The sequence below is a fragment of the Numida meleagris genome, chromosome 6 (assembly GCF_002078875.1).
Source record: "Numida meleagris isolate 19003 breed g44 Domestic line chromosome 6, NumMel1.0, whole genome shotgun sequence".
NCBI lineage: Eukaryota > Metazoa > Chordata > Aves > Galliformes > Numididae > Numida > Numida meleagris.
The window spans coordinates 3,386,276-3,400,670 of record NC_034414.1 but is presented as its reverse complement, the minus strand read 5'-3'; the positions used below and the strand labels follow the sequence as shown (position 1 = coordinate 3,400,670).

The 14,395-nt window shown below is 41.9% G+C and overlaps 1 protein-coding gene across 10 annotated transcripts in view; it reads right to left on the bottom strand.

The window, feature by feature from the left end:
* Positions 1 to 14,395, bottom strand: part of NAV2 (neuron navigator 2) — a 334,129-nt gene that overhangs the window by 136,170 nt on the left and 183,564 nt on the right. For all 10 annotated transcript variants that reach the window (XM_021401010.1, XM_021401011.1, XM_021401015.1 and 7 more), the window contains one exon: positions 8,224 to 8,276. In XM_021401010.1, coding sequence (XP_021256685.1) covers positions 8,224 to 8,276 — 53 coding nt within the window. The remainder of the gene's footprint in view (positions 1 to 8,223; positions 8,277 to 14,395) is intronic.

The following is a 14,395-nucleotide window of genomic DNA, read 5'->3' as shown; positions in this document are numbered from 1 at the left end:
TTGGGACTGGAAAGCCAAAGTCCTCCTTTTCAAAAATAAATGCCACACAAAAACATCCATCTTCCCTCCTATTTCCCCCTCTGTACCTAACAAAACTTCAGCCTTTGTTGCTCCAAGAGCACTTCTACTCTCCCACAACTCTGCATAGATTTCTCCTCTCCTGGCAGGGGGATTTACTCAGGTAAGTAAGTAATGATAAGCAATATCTTTGTAAAAAAAAAAAAAAAACCAAGAAAATAAACTATGAAGATAAGATCTTGTATAGATGTACAGCACTGCATCTATAAGGAATTCACCAACAAAACAGAACTGAAAGATAAAGACACAACAATGATTCTGTTAACATTTATGCAGTTATCTGTGGTACTGACACAGGGCAGAATGATGATGGACTGAATTTGAAAGAGAAAATAGAGCTCAATAAGGAAAATAAATGTGGGGAAATTCAAGAAAATGAAATGCAGACGCAGGTCTACAGCTGGAATGATTAAGATTTAGCGTTGGTAGAAATTCAAGGTGTTTCCCACACAATGGCTGGTGTCTCACACAGAAACTATCTGTGACTGCCATCCAGCGCCAGCAGAAAAGGGCTCCCAATCCACTCGGTGCTCTGGAGTCTCAGTAAAGGAAAAAGGACCCAACGGAGCCATCAAGGGCTCCATCAGGGAGCCATCTCCTGCGTCCTGGAGCTGCCCAGAGTGAAAACAGCGATGTTCGGATGCAACATTTGGAAGTGAGGAAGCCGAAATCTTAACGTGTCAAGAAGCTTATGGTGTAAATGGTATTTTGTGACCAGTAGCCTGAGTGAAGAACTTGGTCTACCATCTCATCTTAAGAATTAGTGCAAAAGGAGGAAGAAACCAGGAGTAGATGTCAGCCTCTGGCTGGAGAAACAGGATTTAAAGATTAGAAGACACACACATGTACTGACTGCTAAATACTTTACAAAGTAATCCACATGCGCATCGTTGTTCTCATTCCCAGCAGACCTGCACACTCCCCATTCACTCCTGGCTTCTACACATACGACACTTCAGTGTACACAAACTTAACAACTTCATTTATTTGATTCTCAGCGTGCTATGACTTTCCTGGGCACATGACTCAGTTTTCCCTCTATTTTCAAATGTACCTTACAGTAATTGTGTATTTCTGGCAATGCTGGCCACAACACCCACAGATGTTTTTGTACTTGCAATATAATACCATTTTCTACTTCTATTCTTGTCAGTGCTAGAAAGAAAGGGAGCTAGGAAACATGCCCTGGCCTGTGTAAGCAAAACAGAGCACACCAGAAACAAACAAACCAACCAACCAAATATTCTCATTCTGTAGCACATAAATGCAGACCCAGCATGGCACTGCTATATGTTGAACACTGACAGTACTAAAAAAAGACTTGAATATGGAAAGTGTTTTTTTCCAACAAAAAATCAGAATTGAGCTTCTTGTAGGTTCCTTCATGTAGAAGCCATGGGAAGTTGCTCATATCATGATGCAAGATCTCTACTCCCTGCTTTTACAGTGAGAGATGTGGAATGTTCATGAGTTTACCCTGAAATACCACTAGTTATATCAAATCCAGTACTTTGCATTTAACTTTCACCTCCATGTTATGCCCAGTATATTAGCTCTCAGAGGAAGAAAATGAAGATTGATTCATGTGAAATTTTTTGAAGTTTCAGAGGCTCTTGTGCAATATTACAGCAGACTTCACATAGAAACAAGGGACGAGCTTAACATGAGCTGATGTCAGCAAGCTGTTTCTGAATGCAAAATGTGTACCTTGTCTATATTTCTAGATCAAGCTTGTGTGCTTAATACTTTTTACATCATAAAGTGTACAAAGAGCCTTAACATCTTCCATTGTTTCCAAAACACAGTTCTTCCCAAAATGGCCTGGAATACTACATAAAACAATGTACAAAAACCATATACAACAGATTCTCAGTTATTACAAGTGGGATCAGAGGACATCAGTAAATGACCTGGTTTCATTTTCAAACACACACAAAAGGACCCAACACTGGAATGCTCATCTCAGAGCCGTGCCATCTGAAGGTGCCCTCACAGTCCACCACTGGCAGCTGCTCTTTCCTAAAAAAAGATGCCTGGGAAAGGAGCTATGGCTGCAGCCTGCTACCAGGCCCAGCTCAGCTCATTGGCTGGGGGTCATGCTTCTGACTCAGGCCTGAAGGTCACAGCTTCACCTGCTCCTGAGGGACTTCTGGAGGCTAGGGGACAGAACCACCACCCTTGTGCTCGTTCTTGCCTTGCACCTCGATCTGGGACTGTATCTCCTAGAGAAATGCTCCAGCCTGTCCTAATCAGATCAGGCTGCCCAGGGGGGTGGTGGGGCCACCGTCCCTGGTGGTGTTCAAGTAATGTGTAAATGTGCCACTGGTTAGTGGGCATGGTGAAGATGGGTTGGAGTTGGACGTGGTGATCTCAGAGGTCTTTTCCAACCCTTATAATTCTACAAGAGCTGATTCAAATTTAATACCTCATTTTTTATTTTTATTTTTTTAACGTTGGCCCACAACGTCAGAGGCGGCTATTGGTGGTATAGCAGCAGAGGTTGAACCTTCCCACCAACATCCCATTACGCTTTGTTGCCATGTGACAGAGAGTAGCAGAGAAGCAGTCTGACAGAATGGCATCTGACATGGAAGCGCATATGAAGCAAAGGCGTGTCATTCATTTCCTCCGTGCAGAAAAAAATGGCACCCACTGACATTCATTGACACCTGCTGAGCATTTATGGAGACCACACAGTGGATATGACCACACGGAGGTGGTGGGCAGTGCATTTCAGCAGTGGCGATGGTGACAGTGGGTCACCTCCGCTGGTGGAGATCTTTACAAGCCCAACATGAAGGCTCTTGTTCATTGCTGGTGAATGTGCATAGCTAAAGGTGGTGACTGTGTTGAAAAACAGCATTTTATAGCTGAGAATTTGCTCTATCAAATAGTGTTATTGTGCCCTTTGTAACCGTTGTCATTTCCATGGAAATAAATAGGCGGTATTACTTCTGGAGCAACCTATGTACATAAAAATCATCCCAATTAAAGCAAAAGGATAAGATATTCTAGATACATATTACCTTAAACTGATCAAGATAACTATTCTCACACAGTTACAGTATATGAGTAATGGCTGGAAAGCCAAATTCATGACAAGGCAAACAGAAAAAGTTTATTTCTCTGGGCTGTATAAACCCCTGTAAAAGCTATGATCTGTTTCCAATACTCAAGAGGGAAGGGCTTACTACTACATATTCCATCAAAAGAAGCAAAGATCTAAGCACCAGACGAAACTGCCATGCAAACAACTTTAACTTTTGTATCATAAACCTGACAAATTTGTCACTTTCTTGCTACTCTTCAGTTTCACCCAACTGTTCTGAATTAGTCAAGCAGACACCAGGGTTTCTGCTGAGAAACTCAAGCAACAACGCACAGCTCAAACCAGAACAGAGCTACGTAAACAGGAGCAGATAGCTTTTGTTACCAACATAAGCTTTAAACTTGGGTTACTCCGATTTTACTTACGTTTTGTAAAACTACAACATCTTCATAGCCAGAGTTCAGAAAAAGAATTAAGAGCTTCCCAAAAAGGAGGAGAATATGAGAATTTTTATTTCTGCATGTCCTCAGGCCTGCAAAGATATTTTTCCCTCCTCGTCTGTGATGGGATAAAACCCTTAAGACCCTCCTGTGCCCGTCTCACATAGCAATACACAAATGGTAAGCATAATAACACAACAGTTAAATAAGAAGAGAAAAGGAAGGAGCACCACATGAAGCTCCAAGCAGGGAAAAAAATGCCTCCTCTACAGAGGAAAAATTGTATTTTAGATTCATACACGATTAGGAGAAACCCAGGAAGCTGAGAGCACATGCTCTAAGAGCTGAACATTCCTGGCACAGTTGGCCACATCTCCCCACAAGCAGCCCATGGAGCGAGGCCGGTGTTCACTCCAGCTGACCCCGGCCCTTCCAACCAAGGTGGGGGTCAGGGCCTGGAAATACCCATTTGTCACTACAGCAACATTCAGCTTGTAAACACGTGCTGACCATAAGGCAAAGCTCGCTGATTAAAGCCGGGGAAGACCAAACAGCGGGCACGAAAATTCCCCGTACTGCATTTCTCAGGTCAACGTTGGACATGTCTTACTTGAAAATATACAGCTATATTTAACCACTAGGATGCCTGTCCAAAAATCTCACGGCAGGAATGCGCAGAGGGAAAAAATGCTTGTGATGCTTCTGATCCTTCCCACAGATCCTCAGCCCAGACCGGGGGGCACATTGAGGAGGGATGTGAACACATCAGTTTTAGCAAATGAATTAAAACTTCCAGCACTGCTCACTTTAGAAGCAGGGGCTCTGCCGGGCTCCTGTTCTTTGGCTTTGGGTATCCAGAACAGCTCCTTTTCAGAATAGAAGTAATCCGTCAAATACTAAAATAGCAGTTTCCTTACAAAGTGAACAAACTGAAAAGAAGGGCTTTCATCTTGACTTTCATGAAGCTGTTGGGAAGAAACATGGGTTCTGGCCCATGTTGCAGGACAAGACTTCACATTTGCAAGCAGAAAAATGGAGCAGCATAATCTTATTAGTACAGCTTGATGCCTGCATCAGAAAGGAATGTTTCCTGAAAAACTTCTGGTCAAGACACACACATCAGAAGAAACCTTTCCTCTTTGTTATTTGATAACATGGATACTTGTACAAACAGAAAGCGATCACCCTTAAAAATAATAAAACCCAACCACAGACCAACATGGAAACCACAGTTACTTCCTACCCTGCTGAAAGGGGGGAAGTGCGGGGTTGGTTTAGCCTATATGCATACCTCTTCCTTCAAACTCTTGCCTTGGGCTTCCCACAACTTCCCCAGGCTTTGCAAGAACAGATGAGCGTCTCCTTCCCCACCTACGGATCCCATGACTCTTCTCCCTCCAGCACTGACAGCTTTGCTGTAACCCCACTCCTTCAGCAGCAAGGGTAACATACTACCACTTCTCTAGCCTTCACACTTAACATTTTATCTAGAGCAATGAAAACATCTTTTACAAAACAAAATTACATTGAACCTTGAAAGATCAACTTCTTTTCCTCGTCAGTCTTTTCTCAAACATTTTTTCTTAAATACATACAGCTATGCCTTATCTCTTTCTACTGCCACGCTCAATGTTTTTTAGTTTTGCATGCAAGATGGAAAAAACACCGCTCCACCTCTCCTATATGACAAATTGCTGCTACTTGCTTTATCTCCCCTTCCAGCCCCATCCTTGGCTAAGCGTCAGCTGTCGCCTGTGTCTGCCAATGCCGTGCTTCACTTCCAAGCATCTCCTCTCTGCTTTATCTTCAAGTCCATGTTTTACAGTTTAACTTTCTTTACTCAGCTCCCTCCCCACTCCCTTCTGTTGTAGCTGATGCAAATCTTTTTCCTTCACCTTGCTCTCCCCAGATCTCACACCTTTCAAAATGCCTTCTCCTTGGCATTTTTCTAATATCATCTCATCTGTACTCTCACTATACATATTACAACTTATCACTTACATGTAGCATGTAACACAACTACCTCTGTCTCTCCCTTTCCTTTAATTCAGTGCTATGCAAAAAGAATACATTAATACGCAGAACTTCATATATTGTCTAAATTCTGCAAATGCTGAGCTCAAATATCATCCCAAAACAAGAGGCAAATAAATTTTTAGAAAGAAAAACATCCCCGTTTTTCTGTAACCACACAACATCAACAGAGAGAAAGCCCCACTCGAGCTTATTGATCTCAGCCTTTTATTGGAAGTGGGTAGGGGAGGAAACCAGCTTTGTTTTACTCTCCTTCACCCAGTTACAAGAACCAATGTTTTCTTATTCCTCATTCCAAAAACCAGAATACAATTGTGCTGATCATCTCCACATTTTCTTGGCCTGAGAACCTATGCTCCATACTACTACATCCTCTATTAACCACAAAGTTTCTGCATGCCAGATGGAAACAATCATCACAATTACAAGCTTTTGTTTAGAAAAGCATCTACAGCACAAAAATATGGAGATTTGAGAGAAAAAACAGTTCTTATGTAGAGAAAATATATAAAATTGCCTGAAAGAGGTTATATAAAAAAAAAAAAAGCTGACTCTTATCTGGAGCCAAAGGAGACAGGGATACTTCCAACCACAGAGAAACCCAGAGGAGATGAGAATAGGGGCTGGGTTCTCAGCCAGGTGACTTTCACAGTGCCAGTTGTGTCCTCGTCATGCCATTTCTGGCACTGGGACTAGGTTGATAGGCACTGATGGCCGCAAATGGTCCTGCAGCACCAAACTTAATTTGACGAGGCTTAGTAGCACTGGCTTTGAGCCTGATGGGGCCAAGCTGTATCTAATGTTCAGTTTGGGCAAATCCACACGATGATTTGCCCAACACTCTGTAGCGATGGGAACTGCAATGCAAAGAGACCTGCTCTGGCTCTGTGTTCAGCTCTAAGGTTTGGCAGGCTTTACTGGCTTAGGACCACTCCACATGGAAGCAAATCCACCCACTTTCACATGGCCCTAGTGGGCTGGGGAGACACATAGTCGCTCCAGCTTTCCAAGCAGATGCGTCTTCACTGCTCAGCTCCCAAGCCCTGCTGAGCCCCATAGCAAAGCTTCATTTACGGTGCCTTTATTTATTTACCTGTTTATTTAATCTACTCATCTGTGAGGTCCGGCTTACAGACATTACAACGTGGGAAAGATTTTGAGAAGAATTCATTTGAAAGAGTAAGACTGAACATCACCCGGCCCAACTCCGAGTGTTGGACCAACAAGACAGCTTTGCCCTGCCACCCCTCTGCATGAGAGCTTCCAGACACAAACACCAGCTTTTATGCTGGTTGCTCAGGCACGAGAGCTATATTAAGAGGTAACTATGGCCAGAGTTGGCTTTTGGAAGGAACAGAGGTAAAGCCAAACATCGTTCCTTTACAGAGAGTAAGGACCTGAAGCGACTCTTGGCTACAGTGTTAAGGAATTTGAGATAAACTCCAGTCCTCAATGAAATTCAGTTCTTAGGATGCATTTGTGGAACATTAAATGACAGTAATTGTGAAAATTTCCTCAATTATTTATACTGTAGACAGCTGCTGTGGCTACAGCAAGAATAGCAACCAATCTCTTCAAAGCAGTAAAAGCAGTAGCGATAAATCTTTCAGATTACTTTCTTCTTAAGGACCTCATACTACGTGGATTTGAGTGAGATCGATAACTTCCAAGAAAAAACAAAAAGCCCAAAGAAAATAGCAGAATTCAGTGTTGTTCCTGACTTAAGATGACAAACTCCCATCAAATCTGTAATGTCTTTTGCTGAGCTTATGGGCTGGGAGATGGGCGCAGTTGGGAAAAGGGCCATAAAAAATAGCTTCGCATGCAAAAATAAGACTCAAGAAGCCCAGTGTGAGAAATTACAATGGAACAGGGGGATTTTAGAATATGAACTGTAAAATGAGTTTTTTCCTCAAGATACAGAAGGAAATAACCTGTTTTAGAAGGACAAAATTGTAAGCCCTCCTCTCCTAAGGTGCATTTTAAAAGTCAGTTTCTTACTACTTACTTTCTCACCAAAGCTCTGTCTATAAGTTCAGCTTCACCAGGACTCACAGCAGATATGCTTGAGATACCATCTGCTCTTACTTTTATTGTATGTACCTACGGTTTTTTGCTTTTAAGTATTATGTACAAGCAAGAGATAAAACTACTTCTTTTACAAACTAAAGCGTATCAATCAAAAACAAGTTACATAAAACAATTCCTGTATTTTTCAACTGGAGTTTTTGTTTCTTTTAGTACATTCTGTTAATTTACTTTAATTATTTCCAAAGGACATAGGAACGCAGCCCAATTTAAACTAAATCTGTATTTCTGCTTTTAAAATACTTCTGTCTATACAGAGGAATAACATTTTAGTTTTCTATATTCCTCTTTAACTACGTGGTATTTCAAAGATATAAAATGGCAATCGATGTGATAAACGGTAAGGCCCGATTCAACTTCTACAGAGTGTGATGGCGCAAGGCATGTAGTGTTTCTGTTCTTCAGATTATACCTGAGCTCTTGGTACTGAAAAATCAGCTAAAATGGTTATTAAAAGTCTCAAATACTGAACTCACGCAAACACACGCGATACTAAGCCACATCCATGCCAACAACACACCACGTTACACTTACCATTTGAGATCTATTTTTTGGGCAGCCATTGATGTCTTCAATCTTTTCATTTGCTGAAAAGCAAAAACAAAAAATAAGGCAAAAAACTCTACCAAGGACACGACACCAATTATTTACAGAGCATTTGCTGCTGGCTAAATAAAGGGCTTTCAGGCTGTAGCTTTCCAATCAAAGTGAACGTGTGAACACTGAGACCATCAGAAAAAAAAGAAAAGCAGCTGAAGTCTTCTGGTGGGTCATGCCTCCAGAGACAGCTGGAGCCAGAAAACAACTGGTCTAGCAACCTCTTGTGCTCTGACGGGCAGCTCCTTTCAACTACAGAAAGACTTAATCTTGGAAACTGAATCACTGCTGGGTGGAAAAGCGTGTACGCATGTTTACGTGCCAATTGATACGCTTTGTAAAGTGAATACAGATTTTAAAACCAGACAGGAAAACTATGATCAAACATATTTTGCTTTTTTAAGCTCAAACTACAAGATTTCTTCTCGATCTTTTTTATCCATGACTCACCTGTAACATAACTTGCAGAAAGACATGGCTAAGTCTCAAGAGGAAGAAAGAAGTTACTGAGGTGTTTAAATGTTCACCTTGCAGCGTCAGTTTGCTCAGTTCCATGTTTCAATATTGGGCCCTGAAATGACTTTTATATGGCAAACAGAACAACCACTGGTGCGGAAAGTCCAGTTTCCTACAGTTTTATCACTGTGTTACATCACGGAATCATAGAATCACCAAGGTTGGAAAGGACCTCCAACATCATCTAGTCCCAACCATCCACCCACCACCAGTATTTTCACACTAAACCATGTTCCTTAGCACTACATTTCTTGAACACCTCCAGGGACAGTGACTCCACCATCTTCGTTTGGAGGAGAAATGTTTCCTAATACCCAACCTGAACCTCCCCTGGTGCAACTCGAGGCCATTTCCTCTACTCCAACCGCAAATGGTGGCTTTCCTGTCCCATCTGATGAATTGAACAGAGTTGCCTCCCATCCATTTGTTTATTATATGTATTTTCTACTTAACACATTCTCAGGACATCAGACAGAACTCCATCAAATTTTACGTCTTTCTTCAGCTAGAGATGTCAAATTTGGCACGGCATTCCAAAAGCAGTCATTAAAACACATCAAACACATCAAAGTTTGATAAGATAGTATTCATATAAATTCGCATTTAAATTTGAACTGTTCATAATTATTACTTGAAAGGAGAATAATGAAGTTTTGCATGAGTTTTTCTCTTCTTTGGTTAGAGAGATATTCCTAATAAGCCTGGTCAGTCTCCTCATCTTCCTTGATGAATAGCAGCTTTTTTCCTAGTCCTCTAGAACTTCCAAAATTGTATATGATGTATTTAAAACCAATGCTAACAAATCATAAAGCTTATTATCTGTCTCCTTTTAAGTTCTTGCATGCAAAATATGCAGACTCACCTATGTGAGTCTTCTTTCCAAGATTCTGCTGCAATACAGCATTTCAATTTTTTTTTTCTTAAAACAAATATTTACTCAATACTTTGTAAGTATTGCTACGCATTCACCGGCTAGGAGTACGTGCTTGGTTCTAGAGCTGAACCAAAGGTCAGCCGCACCTATAAGGAAATAAATACACTGTTCCACAGCACAGGAGCATTACTGGAACTGAAGGTGTAAACCACCTCAACATTTTTTGTCAGAAAAAAAAACTGCATTCAACTTATATTATTTATTTTAGGATGTTACCTTTTTACCCCCATCCTTTTTCACATACTATTTTCACTTAGAAATGAGTCACTTTGCCCTTGTACCTTTCAGTCACTTTACAAGATGCTACGAGCCATTCCTGAACTCTTTCAATCAACTAATTTGTAGCTTCTCCTTTACTTCATTCATTTCATTCCTATCAGTTTCCTTCATTTTCTTGCATTCAACATCTTTTTAAGCAACTGCTTTTGCGTCCTCTCAAAACCTGCTCTAGACCAAAGCAATTTCCTCATACACAAACCTGGAGGTTTTTGTGCACCAGCTGACAACTCTCCATCCATTCCGAATTTTTTACATGAAGTATGTTCCTGTTATGCTGTCAGCCTTCTCTCCACAGGTGATAAAGGAGGTGACCAGAAACAGTTTGTAGGAAGCAGAAGATGAACCAGAACTGGAATTTCTCCTCCAATTTACCTGCTCCACCAGGTGCTACGGCTGCCTCCCCCCTGGGCAGTCATCTTGCCCTGCAGGTTTATGTACAACCTTTTCTCCTTCTCCATTCCCACCTCACCTTGGTTTGTCCCTTCACTAGATTAAAGCAATTATTGCTTCTTCCCTACAGATGCAAATGCTATGAAAAGCAGTGTAACAGAGAGCAACCAGCAAGGCTGGCAGTGGGGCAAGCTGGCAGCTGGCCTGAACTCTGACTCCAACCTCTCTGTTTGCATAAAGCAGGGCAAAAAGTCAGAGACTGACACAAGGCTGGGTAAATGCATCAAAGTGGTCCATGGGCACATTTGGCGTTTTGCAGAAATCCGTCTAATTCATCGGGAAATCACTTTGATGCTCCCATTCCTTGGCAGGAAGCGAGAGTCCATCTCCGAGCCTCCCACATAGCTCCAAGGAATACTGCTGGCAGCGAGTAGGAGGTTATTTGCCTTTCTTGCGGAGAAGGTCGGAGAGATACCAGTGAATGAGGTTCCCTAAATAGCAGAGCGTGGTGTGCTCGTGGGCAGTACGCAGCACAAGTCACTGAGCGCCGGGGGATCTTGGAAGAGCGTCAAACTTCACAGCTGCAAAAGCACAGCTTGCTGGCTGAGACCGACAGGCAGCTCTCACAGCTCATGTTGCTCGCTGCCACACAGGAATAGTACATCAGCTAGCATCAGCTGGAAGTCACAGGCAATCACAAAGGCTTGGAATTGTTTCTCAGCCCTCAGCAAGATGTAAATTCATAACCACGGGCACGTAGAATGTGGGGGATTTGTCCCAAACGGACTGCAAGCCCACAGAACACCCCAGCTCCTCTTCTTCTTTCCCTCCCAGCTCCTCCAGTGGGCATTTCCTTCCAGCAGACTATATTGCATGTTGGGTTGAAAGGAGTTCCAGGTCGCTGTTCTTCGCTACATCAGTGCAGGTGCTATGGAAGCTGGTCTACAACGAGCCCCAGGTTTGCCTCAATAACCAAAAGCCGTGCATCCTCAACAATGCTCTCTATGAGCTTTGGTTTGGCAAGGTTTAACATGACTGTGAGCCATGCAAAATAGCGACTATCAGGACCACCATGCCATTTACACCATGACTGGGCAAACATGTGCAACCAGAACACAAGGGGTGCTCCTTGTCCCCAGTACCAGGCCGGGGGCTTCGTAATTCTCCCCACCTCTTCCTTGGCACATAGCTCTCACAAAACCAGAGCAATCCGATTATGTCAAGACAGTGAAATGGGTTCAGCTGCTTATAAGTATTTTCAGACTTTTCCCATTTATACACAGATTGAGGGCTGTACCAAGCCAGAAGAAACCAGCTGTAGCATATAATAAACATAGTAATGAGTGACACTGGGCTTTCACTAACAGGGTCTGAATCAAAGCATGGAAAATAATTGGCTTTATGCATTTTTTAAAACAGGCATATTATGAAACTACAAGCCAACAGTCTACCAAAAAAAAAAAAAAGAAGTGAAAAGGAATCTGTGCCATTAAACATAGCAAAGAATTATTTAAATTCATCGGCCAGTCAGCTGGCAGTTCCCATTTATGTAAGTACAGACATGCATTGCTGGTGGAAGAAAAAGTCTTCAGCAAGTGATGCTCTAAGTGCATGAAAAAATAAGATGAGAAGAAATCAAAAGTGTTTCATTAAGCATTATAGAGAACAAAACTGGGTTAAACCATCCGTACAAAAGTAATGAGCCAGTGCTCTTCACAACAATGCATTAAGTTTTTTTTGTTACAACCTCAGCAACTATTCTGCATTATTCAGTATTTCAGGCATATGCTTGGACATTAGATTATTTTTTCTTGAATGCATGAATTAATGTTCTGCAGTCTAACTCCTATGTTCGCATGCAAATTTTGACCTGGTTGGTCACTCAAATATTAGCAAAGGAACCTTTGTGTAATGTCCCCATGAAATGACAAAATTGTCGCTAGCGTGTACCAATTAACCAGCACAACGTGGAGGTGCACGTTTTACTTCTCACTGCAACTACTTTTGGTTAGCTGATTTAGTATTTAACAAACCAGTGCCTGCATTCCTCTTTGTAAAGGCACTGCCTTTCTATCTGACCTGACTTGGATTATGTCTGATTAGTTAAAATGCCCCACGATTACAATATCATAGGCATGTCTGGGTTAGAGTTTAGTTTTAGCACATCCTTATTATTTTCAGTTTTGGAACTGACATTCCAAGGTTCAATATCTGCAGTGGAAATCTCAGACAAAGAGCGCAAGAAAAAATATAGATAATTAATATCTGAACCTGAATCAATCCCGATGGCTTTGGATAACCTCCAGACACTCCACTCAGATGGCAAAAAGGAGTGTGTACCTTCATGGATGGATTTAGACAGAACGGGGCATAGCACAAAAATGAAAAATATGTCCTACACCGTGTATCAAAGCTTTCTTAGAATGTAGTCTTGTTTGTTAGAAAAAAGCACCGTATTTTGCAAGTTACAGTTAAAGCTGCTTCCATGTGCGAAAATTGTCACCATCTGTGACAATGAGATGCAGTGTGCCTAAGGCCATACACATCAGATACAAACGACTTTTTCTTCACTACTCATATGAAGGATTCAGCTGAGTTCGTTTAGATAAGAACTTTCTTTCACATGCAAAGCATCCTCTGAAAATGAAAACCTTCACCTGGTACGTTGTCGTGCAGACTTCACCCTAAACATGAGCCACAAGGCAGCAATCTGAGTGGTTAAAAAATGCACAGGTGAGTCAAGTTCACTCATTCTTTTAGAGGGAGTAATCCGCATGCTACAAGAGCTTTCACAAACAAAGTAACTATATTCATAAACGTTTGGCACGACCAGGTTCACATTTTGATGGCGGCATTCCTACACACAGGTTCCCAGGCAAATGTGTTCTACACCAGCGTTAACACAGCGTGGCTAGGTATGGATGAAGAGAATGAACACCTAATTGCCCCTGGGTTCCCAACAATTTTCCCTGTTAAACAGACATAAGGAAATAGATACAGAGAGGAGCATTGTTCTGAGTGAATGCCTTTCAACACACAGTCAATGGCTGGCCTGGTTTTGTACATCCGCAGACGCCTGAGAGGTCTGTAGAATGCTACACAGACCTATTGTTGCCCTGCAACATACAGAAATAAAATCTTTTTGTTGTTGTATTCCAGTAGAGCTCTAGTGGAGTAATTGGAACGATGCCTCACGATTTCATCAGAGAACAGTGTTTACAGATTTGTACCTTAAATCAGGGAACTAGCTCATTCACGGCTTCTCAAACACACATAAATATGCATGCACTGATGTCTTGTTACTTTACTGCTGTCTTCTTCATTTGCATCTCAAATCTGTCAGTTTGCTTCTAACAATGGTCGTCCTAATTCCCATTAGCAGGCTTTCTGATTCTGTCAATCTCCATTGGCCCACGCATGTGTTTTGTGGCATCCCAAATACCAGATGGATGACTCTCTGAAGGAACTAATGAAGGATGCAGGCCCAAGGGAAGAAGAATAGGTAGCTTTACACGGGGCCAACGCAGAAAATTGTTTCAGACCTTCATTATCTACTAATACTAGTGCAAACCAAGGGAACTAAGGGCTTTGCAAAACTGAGCTCATATCTGAGATATGTCCTAATGATAAATGGCCTTCCTCATCAGAAAAATCATTATATTTTGTTCTTCTTCCACACAAAAATCATACCCCTTCCCATTTCCTAGCTGCATATATACATTATCCAAACTCAGCAGGAAGCAGAAGGTTCAACACAGCAGGCAACAATTGTTGTCAGTATGGCTACTGTTGTCTTTTAGGAGCATCTTGTAAATTGTATCTACCCAGCCTGCTAAAAGGGAGATAAGCCCCACAGTTAACTAACCAAACATGTGAATGGAAGAGATGGGGTCGAGATCTCATGACCACTGCAGCCCTCTCTCCAAGCACCTAGACATAGCGTACCCAAATGTCTACAAGGGATGTGTCTTTGTTCTGCTGGGGTGCACA